This window comes from Merops nubicus, unplaced genomic scaffold, assembly GCF_000691845.1.
Source record: "Merops nubicus isolate BGI_N331 unplaced genomic scaffold, ASM69184v1 scaffold7731, whole genome shotgun sequence".
Lineage (NCBI taxonomy): Eukaryota > Metazoa > Chordata > Aves > Coraciiformes > Meropidae > Merops > Merops nubicus.
Window position 1 is genome coordinate 1 of NW_008588934.1, and position 10,031 is coordinate 10,031.

At 51.9% G+C, this 10,031-nt stretch overlaps 1 protein-coding gene across 1 annotated transcript; it reads left to right on the forward strand.

Moving 5' to 3' along the window:
- The first annotated feature begins 4,618 nt into the window (after positions 1–4,618).
- Positions 4,619–5,565, forward strand: LOC103781688 (heparan sulfate glucosamine 3-O-sulfotransferase 3B1). The gene has a single exon (XM_008949409.1). It carries the CDS (start codon positions 4,636–4,638, stop codon positions 5,245–5,247), a length of 612 nt encoding a protein of 203 aa, XP_008947657.1. The 5' UTR covers positions 4,619–4,635; the 3' UTR covers positions 5,248–5,565.
- Positions 5,566–10,031: the final 4,466 nt, after the last annotated feature.

Genomic DNA, 10,031 nt, shown 5'->3' on the forward strand with positions numbered 1-10,031 from the left:
TTCCTCCTGGAGACGTGGCAGCAGATTAGCCCAGAGCCCCTCTGCGCAGACAAAAGCTGCCACAAAGGGCATTAGGCTTCGGGATTGGATTACCGTGTGGCCACCTGTCAGCCCCACTTTGTAAGTTTATCTCGCTCTGGGTCCCATTTTCATGCTGGAGAAGTTTGTACTTAAAAAAAAATAAATAAATAATCCACCCCACCCCACCCATGCAGCCTGGCAGTTTGTTTTAGCATCCCTCCTTATTCCAGGCTTCAGAGCTGCGTGGGGCTGGGGATTAGGGCTGTTTGAATAAAGAGAGCCTTTATTACATTAGTCTAAGTGGTTAATAGGTAAAGTAGGCCAATCCATCTTTAGACTAAGCCTATCACTTCGCCTACGAAGGGTGCGGGCTTCGCTGAGGAAATATTCATTAAAGGAAAAGCTTTTCCTCTGTCCCTCTTGACATGTTAATAGCTCAGGGTTAGGGGCTCTGCTCTCTGCCGGCAGAAAATTCATGGCTGGCCCACCCAGCAGCTCCCTCCTCTCAGTGGGACCCCCGGCACAGCTGACAGCTCTGCCGAAGTCAGCAGAGCAGCTCTGGGACCCACCAGGGCTGGGCTGGGCTTGGCTGGGAGTGAGGGACACCCGGAGCCTGCTGATGCTTTTCATCCTGGCTTTCCTTTTCCACGCTCAGCAAGCAGGTGCCTGGTCCCTTCCCCAGCAGGGCTGTGGGGAGAGGGTTGGGGTGACAGGTAGAGGCAATGCTTCAGTGCTGGGACTCTCTGCTGTGGGATGTTCTCAAGGCCAGAAGTATTTGTGGGTTTGAAAGGATTAGACAGTTCGTCGTCGCTGTGAAATGGGTGATTTGGATGCAGATGCTGGCTCCAGAGGCCTTTGAACTCCAGGTTGCCAGAAGGCAGGAGGATAACAAGGCAGGAGCGACTGCCTGCCAGGCTCCTCATGCTATCTTTATTTCCCACTACCGCACTCGCTAGAGCCCTCGGTGGCGGCTCCAGACAGCCCCATCCTGACTGGCACAGCAGCTTTTGTCCCAGGACTCAGCTGAGCTCCCCTTTCCCACAGCCTGGCTCCCTTTGCCATCTCCCCTTCCCCTCCCAGATGGATAACAGTGGTCTCTGCTCCTCTGCCCTTCTCACCCCAGGTCTCTAACCTGCCTGGGAAGCTTCCATGGAAACAGAGCTGTCATGAGCTGCCTCAGGGCTTCAACTGCACACACCACGGAGCTGAGTGTGGGGTCCTGCTCTTACTTCTGCCCAGAGGGGCTGCAGCCTGCCAGGGCATGGTGCCTACAGCTCTGCTGACCATCACAGCTTCTCTTTCCCCTCCTCCTTCAATGGCTGTTCAGCGCAGCCCTCGCAGTCATGGAGCCCCAGCAGAGCTGGGGTCTGGTCCTGCTTCCCCCAACACCTATGTCTGCCGTGTTGTCTGGGAGCTGCAGTGCTCTACGTGGGCCAAGCTGCCCTTCTCCCGTTGGGATCTGAGTGGGAATAAACTCTTCTTGGTGCCTTCTCCACCTGTGTCAGTTCAAACCAGCCACCTGACCAGTTCCTCCTGTCCCTGGGGCTCTGTTGTCTCTGACTGTCAGCATGATGATTGATGCCTCTGTGGGACAGTATGGAAACCATGGGAAAGCTCATCACAACAGACAGACCTGTGCAATAACTCTTTGTTTTCCTGCATGTGATGCTGTCAGAGGTTCCAACCACATCCACGGGCCACAATATTTGGCTTCACTTGCTGCTTTCTGGCTTTTATGCAGCAACTTTTCAAACAAGGCAGTGTCCACAAACAAGCTCAAGGGTCTTATTTCTGGGCTATGCCCAGCACCCCTTGGTACAACAAAGGAAAGGAGTGCAGGAGCTAGAGCAGAAGGCTGGGTTTTAGTGGATTCAGGTCTCGGGTTTGGGTTAACGGCTCCGTTTCTATCTCTGCTCATCTTAGCCTGAGCTGACCAAGCCAGACAGCAGCAGCAATGATGTGCCTTGTCTTGCTTCTGTTGCTGTGATGTTTCTCCAGTGAGATGTTCAGCAAACACCAAAGATTTAGGTCCTCTCTAGAAGTAAAAACGCTGTGAGGTTTAGACCTGCACAGAACAGAGTGCTCTCAGCTCTGTTGGGAACAAGACGTGGTGGATGTCCTCAGCCAAAAATCAGGAGTGTGGGTTCAGGTGCTGGCTGGTCTGCAAAGGGACTGACACCGGGCTGGTGGATGCCTCTTGGATGAAGAGCTGTTTCTTGCTGCCTTCCACTTCTGCAGTGCACTCCTCTGTGGTTGCTGAAACACTAATTAAGAGTCGGTGTTTCCCAATCAGATCAACTGACTCAGCACCTCCAACTCCAGCAATTTCCTCCTGTTTCATGGCTCAGCCCTACCCAATGGCCGTCTTGTGCAAGGAAGGGAAAACAAGCCTGGTGTCACTCCCAGCAGCACGAGAAACAGTGACTGAAGTAGCCCTGGAGGAGGAGCTGGTCTCAAGGTGCAGGGCCCCATACAACATGCAATGTGATGGACCTGACCTGAAGCTAAAGGGCTTCAGTACAGCATGGCTGTCTGACCACATTTTGGGAAGCAGTCTCCTCTCTAGGCAGGTCCCAGGCCATTAAGGACCTCATGGGTTGAAACCACCCTCTTAAATCAAGCTGGAAAGTGGTCAGTGGCCAGCGCAGGAGGTGGAACTCGGATTTAATGTGGCCATAAAAAGAGACACCACTTAATGAGTAGACTGTCAAAACCCACATCAGTCCATGACAGATTTAAGAGTCACTCTCTGAGCATTATTGACTGGCTCTGTTCTGTGACGGTGTTACGGGTTTGTGGAGTTGGCCAGAAAGGTGAGGGATTAGTCAGTTTTATTTTGGTTACTGGCTTTTGGCACACACTGGCTCCTGAGTTCCCGAAGCTCTCGTGTCCCTGGTGTCCCAGTGTGATTTTTATCTGCCTATGAAACTCCACTTGCATGGCCTGGAAACCTCAGCCCTGAGGGGTTGTCACCACTCTTGGGCATGGCTGGAGGCTTCCACAAGATGACAGCCCCTTCCTCCACAGTCTGGCTTGCTCATCACCTCTTCTCCCAGTGACCTGTGCAGATCTGGTGTTGGGGACCATCTCCCACCATGGGCCTCTGGAGAAGGTGCTTTGGGGGCAGCTCCTGAGCACACCTCACCTGTCCCTTGCCAGTAAACACGTTGCATAAAGTTCATGCCAGAAGCTGATGAAATATAATACCAGGTACCATGTGAACTAACCAGTAGTTGCATAAGTAGCTACTGACCAACTTTCGTAGGCGTGTGCTGAATTTTGGTTCAATCCGACCTCACATTCCTGGTTTTCCTATTATTTGGCCTCAGAACAGTGGGGTCAGGGTTTTTTTTTTTTTTTGCTTTGGCTTCTTAATAATTTGCTTTAGCACAAATTATCAATGGCTTTTTTTCCTCACAAGAGCCCACGGTGTTGTTTGGTGTCGAGGTGTAAGAGCAGTAAGGGAGGAGATGACCAGCAGGGATGGAGCAGCCTCTGTGTGCAGCATCGTGTGTCAGAGGAGGCTCACAGATCACTCACTGGCTGCTTATTTCTCTGTGCTGGGTGGATGCTTTGAAAACTTAATCAAGTTTTATAGCTTTAATTTTGTGGCTGACTCCCTTCTTGCCTTTTAACTGTCTCACAAGCCAGAGCAAATGAGTCCCGTTGGGTTGTGAAGAATTGGTAAATGGTCTAAAATATTTAGGCTTGCCTAGGGAACAATCGGAAAAAAATTTCTCTTTGTGTTGTTTCCATCATTCCTGCAAGCTCTCTAGTTTCCCCCCATGTGGTTAATTAGAAATAGCCAGAGGATAAGGTGGAGTTGCTGAAGGCTTTAGGTTTCAAGGGTACTTTGTGAGGGTACGTCCTACCTGTGAGCCAAGGTTGTCATCTCTGTGGTTGTATCCTGACCTGGGTGGCAGTGGAGGGGAGAGGTTGTCCTCACTGGACGCTGGACTGGGATGTGCTGAACATGCCACTGGCAGCTCTTGCTGCTCCTTCCAGTGCATCTTGGAACAGGTCTGCAGGGCAATGACTGAGGCTGGGCACAAGGGGACCCCTGTGGCTGGGTGAGATCCTGCTGTCGACAGGCTAGGGACAACCTGCACCCTCTTGCCTTAACTAGGAGAAGTGTCACATTTGGGAGCTAAGGGAAAGCAGAGTGGACATGTTCTGGTGAGCTCGTGCTTTTCCCCTGCACTGCTCCTCTCATTCCTGTGGGGAAAACAAGCTCTGGATTGGAGCTGAGTGCTCTCTGGTGTTGACCTGAGCCAGGAAAGCTCCCTGGTGCAGGACTCATCCTGACCAGCCTGGAGCTGGTGTGGCACATGTAGCCACACTCCAGGTGCTGAGTGTAGCCCAGCTAATCCACTCGTGGATAATGGGAAGATTATTCAGCTGGATTTCTAATACAGTGGCCTTTAATAATAATCCCTCCCTAATCCCTAAATCAATGGAAAATGGATTTATCTGTGCGAGCAGATGGCCTGTGTAGGCATTTCCAGGAGGAGAATTCTTGTGTATCTGTGTGTGAACACATCTATCTACCTGCTTGTGGTTGTTCTGGTTCCCTGCCATCCTGACCCATGTCTGTGCTTTGCTGGCAGGGACCTCATGCCCAGGACCCTGGAGGGGCAGACCCCCAGGGAGAAGACCCCCAGCTACTTTGTCACCAAGGAGGCCCCCGCCCGCATCTCCTCCATGTCCAAGGGCACGAAGCTGATCGTGGTGGTGCGGGACCCCGTGACCAGAGCCATCTCGGACTACACCCAGACGCTCTCCAAGAAGCCCGACATCCCCACCTTTGAGAGCCTGACCTTCAAAAACAGGACTACGGGCCTGATCGACACCTCGTGGAGCGCCATCCAGATCGGCATCTACGCCAAGCACCTGGAGAACTGGCTCCTCTACTTCCCCATCGGGCAGATCCTCTTTGTCAGCGGGGAGAGGCTGATCAGCGACCCCGCGGGGGAGCTGGGCAGGGTCCAGGACTTTCTGGGCCTCAAGAGGATCATCACCGACAAACACTTCTACTTCAACAAAACCAAGGGGTTCCCCTGCCTGAAGAAGGCAGAAGGCAGCAGCAAACCCCACTGCCTGGGGAAGACGAAAGGCAGGACCCACCCCGACATAGACCAGGAGGTGGTGCAGAGACTGCGGGACTTCTACCGGCCCTTCAACATGAAGTTCTACCAGATGACGGGGCAGGACTTCGGCTGGGACTGAGCCTTGCGTGGGAAAGGCCCCTGTCATTACTTGCCCAGCACGGTTTGCGTATATAAAGAGATATATATGTATGTAAAATGTACAGAAATCTATTTTATAATAATTTATTTTTAATTCCTAAGCAATTAATTCACTAAGCTGCCTAACCGCACTGGCTAGAAGGGTAGCCCGTAACCTGTTTAACATTCCACGGTCTTTAATTCTAATATGTCTCTCCTATTTTGTTGGGGTTTTTTCCCTTCTGTTTTCTCCTCTTTTTGGTTTGGTTTGTAACAGACGGTGCTTCCATTTTTCCTAAATGAAATTTGTATTAAAAAAAAAACACAAAATCAAAAAAACAAAGCGAGGGTGGCAGGGGCGGGAGGGAGGGAAAGCACAGATTTATTTTTGTTACGGGTATCTGGCCTTTATAAACTGTTGCTTTCCCTATTCCAGTGTCCCAGTCTCTACTCTGGCGTTGTCTCCCTGGTCCCACAGCTTCCCGCTCGGTCCCATGGCCCCGGGGGGTGTCTCGGGGAGGGGGGCGGGACCCAGGGTGCTCCATAAAGCGCAGGGACCCCCAAGGCACAGAGCTGCTGCTCCGCAGCCCTGCCGGGGGCAGACGTGCCCCTTCTCCAGCAGGGAAGCTGTAGAGCCTGTGCCATGGGCAGAGCTATCTCCTCGGTGTGCTTTTCCTCCTTGCCTTCAGTCAGGGAGGCTCTTTCCCATGATCCCTCTATGTACTTTCACTCTTTGCTGCAGGAGGAATGGGAAAGATGTGGACCTCTGTGTCACCCTCGGTGCTGCTCCGGATGGGAGTGGTGTCCGCCCGCCAGAGACACCGGCAGAGCCGTGGGGAGACCCTGAGTCTCTGCTGGGTGCCATCCCCAGCACGGGGGATGTCCCAGGGTGCGGCGCAGGCAGCACTACCTCCAGCCCCACAGCCACCAGCCCTGGGCCCAGCCAGGTACCCCCCTGATGTGCCAGGCGAGCACAGGGGTGACAACCAGGCAAGACGTGAAACTCCGAGCACTTAACCATCAACCCAGGTACAGTAACCTGGAGATCCCTCCACGTTCCGTGTGCTCAGGAGGTCTTGATAAGCACCATGGTGTGTCCAATGCCTTGTCATCACTGGTGGAGGCTCTGCTGGCTCCACTGGAACATTTTTGGAGCAAGGTGACAGCAGAAGTGATTTGCTCCTTCAATATTTAACAGAAGCAGGGCTAGGTCTAGGCCACAAAACCCTACAGGCCTCACATGCATGCCCTGAGAGGAGCGTGGAGCTGGCTGGAAACATCTCATGATGTTGCCCTGCGGGCACTTGCATGAAACAGGCAGTGGAAGTAAAACTGGGAACAGCCAACACGCCAACAGGCAGAGCAGATGGGGGTTGAGTTGATGCTCTGGTTTCCTACTCAGTGCCTGTATAAACGTGTGCCCTGCACCTTTCCTGGCCACCCCTAACCAAGCACACCTGAGCAGCACATTACATTGGTGGGCCATGCCCAGCTGTGCTGGGATGTTTTCAGTGGCATTTCCCAGAGGTTTCTTTTCCTCTGCAGCCTCCTTGCTCTTGCCTGCCCTTTACAGCTCTCTGCCATGGCTGCTGGGTGGTGAGAGGGCTCTTCAGAGCCTGGACTGCTGTCCTTGGGTCCTGAGCCGGTCTTGCTCAGGTGGACGCAGCAAAGAGCAGACCCACCTCTGGGTCTGTTGGAGGGATTTTCAGGAGTTTAACCGAGCTGCCTGCTGTGGGCAGAATGCAAATCCCTCCTTGGGGATTGCCTCCAAGCACATCTTCCTACAAACGAGGAAGGTTGGGCACATCCTCTCGGTTTTGCCCCGAGCCATTTCTAGGAACACAGCGACGCTTCAGACGGATGCTGCCCCACTTCCAGAGGTCACAGACAAGAGTGTGGGACCTGCTGGGTCCCCCCCACACAACCCCTGTCCTGCAAACCTCCAGTGGTGGCTGGATCCATCTGTGTTTGGGGGCTTTGGCTTCAGCTCCAGCTCTGTTCCCTGCCAACAGGCTGGTGATGAATGCACAGACTTTCTCACAAGCCCTGCTGCTGTTGGTGACTGAGGGGAAAGGGTTGCGGGGGGTAAGGTGTGGGCAGGAGAAGAAAACACTTCCTGATGGAAAAGAATGATTTTGGGTTCTCAAAAACCTCAGTCTTCCAAGCAGTCAGCTTGTGCAACATGTGGAAAGAAGCTGGTCCCCTCCCATTGGCCTCTGGGCGACCTCCTCAAGTAGTTTCACCGTCTGGGCCCTTCACACCACGTGGTGAGAGCCTCCGGGATCTCCCGCTCTGGCGAGGCTTCCTCCCCTTGCTTCCCTCCCTGTGCCTGCCTGATTTGAATGCTGGAAGATTCCACATCCTGTCCGTCTTCCTTCTTGCCTTCCAACAACCTCTTCCTACCCCACTGCCTTCCCCGGCTCTGCAGCAGAGCGTGGGCTTCGTTCAGATAATCCAACCCTGCTGCAAAACGCTCTCGTGAAGCAATCTCGGGGAGAGCAGAAATACAGAGGGTGGATAATAACTCTCCTGACCCTAAGCAAATCAGCCCTGGCTCAATATCCTTCCTCATGAAGTCTGCACTGGGCTGCTCGTGTGAAGGCCTTGCCTAACAAATACTGAAGGTGAGCTCCCCGCGGTGTGCCTCGGGTTGCTAAGAAAGGAATCCGTGCCAGTGGCGTCACTTTTGAAGGAACACCTTTTGGTTTTTGAAGTTCAGCTTGGAGATGTGATGAGAAATTATTTTTTTTTTCTCCACATTATAACATTAATTTATGGCTGAGTTTCATTCAGCCCTGTGTTCAGAAGTGCAGTGCAGGTGTTAGTGATGTGTTGTCTGTAACATGGTACTTTAGAGTAGCCGATTTGTAAGAAAAAGAACAAAACGGAAAGAAAAACAAGAAAGTCCCCACAAAAAAAAAATTTTAAAAATACTGAGGGGGGGGGAAAAAAATGTAAATTGAGTATTTTGTGGTACGTACAACACAAATTAATTTTACACGGAGAATAATGTTTCTAGGAAAATGAAGTTCTCATAATTCATACGATTTGTATGAGCAAATAAAAGCTATATTTTACCAAGCCGTGGGCACGGTTGTGTTCATTGGGGCAGCGCAGGCTGAGAGGGGTTGGGGGTGCGACCCCTTGACCCTTGCTTGTCCACCTGGGTACTGTCTGTAACTTTACCACCTCCCTGCAGTGGGGATGCTGCAGGACAAGGTCAGTCCTTCATAGCTAGTGGTGGGAAACCTTCCCAGGGCCAAGTTTCTACACTTGGAGCAGCGCCACTGCTCCAGACCTCTGGAGCCAGCGCTTCCCATTGCTTCCGACACACTCAGCACTTGGACACGTAAAAATTCATTATCTTTAAATCCAGAAGAGTCCCAGGCCGGTGCGACACACAGCAGCACCTGAAGAACAGTACAGATTTATGGAACGTGGTGAGTGCCACTTCACCAAACTGGATTCAAATAGTTCCATTTTTCTCAGCGAGTCTTTGAAAGATGGCTAGTCCGAAAGCCTCCCATCAATCACTGTGCATCGGACGCAGAGACCTCCTAGAAAAGGAGTCAAAAGTAAGCCCAAGGTTTAATATGGTGGTTTAGGGAGAGTTCAGCCTGGAAACTTCCAGCTTGTCAGGGTTGCAATTAGCTGCTCCCAAACTCTGGCAATGCTTAAACCCTATAGGTGCCTCAATTTAAATATATACACATAGATTTTACTTGAAAATTCCCATGTACCTTTTGAGCAGCACAGCTGGATGTGCTGGAAGCAGACCTCAGCTTGATGGAGTTGAGCAACTTGTTACCTCATTCTCACCTCACCTCGGCTTCACTCAGAAGCAGGTGCTCCTCTACCAGTGCCCCAGAAGATGTCAATCCTGTAGGCTCTCCAGGGCTGAGCTCAGCCTGGGTTTGCAGCAGCTCGTGGAGTGCTGTCCCTCATTCTTGTATTTCATAAGAGCCACTTGGTTCTGGGACATTCTCTTCCTTCCCAAGAGGGACTGGTGCCGGGGAGGGGAGGGAAGGGAAGGGAAGGGAAGGGAAGGGAAGGGAAGGGAAGGGAAGTCAAGTCAAGTCAAGTCAAGTCAAGTCAAGTCAAGTCAAGTCCTTATGGGGTTCAATATCTGCCCTGTCTTCTGTAGGCTATTCCCAGCTACACCTGGAGTTGAGGATTCTTTCCCCAGTTTGGGCTGGGCCCAGTTCTCAGGTGCTGGTCTGGCAAAAGGATCTAGAAGATAAGAATAAGGGTGTCTGTGTGGTTTCTTGACTTGTGAGTGCACAGAGAAGTGTTTGCTCTGAAGAAGATGGGCTGAAGGGGCTTTTATCAGCCCTGGGGACCCTGGGTAAAGGAGGAAGCTCTTGGAGAAGAAGTCTGGTTTGGTAAAGAGGTAGGTGAGGCTGATGCAGCTGTTGAAAAGTTGCTGCTAATGGTGATAATAAGGTGGGTTTATTTTTTCACTAGGTTGGTGGAAGAAGGGTGATGAGCTATTGTTTTAATCTAAAAATCAGCCAGGTCTCCAGGTTGTGCAAGTCAATGTGGCCTTTCTAATCAATGTGATTGGGCTTGGTGCTGAGATAATACCCCAGAAAAAGGTCCCATTGCAAAGATGCAGATGCCAGGGATGAGGAAGCACAAAGCAGGGAGGAATTCCCCTGAAAGGGAGAGGGCTGCTGCTGGGAGAAGCTCCATGTGGCACCTGGAGGGTGTGGAGACCTCTTTGAAGAGAGTGAGGGAAGTTTAAAACAAGGGAGGAAAGATCTGGGGTAGCCTGTAAGCACTAGG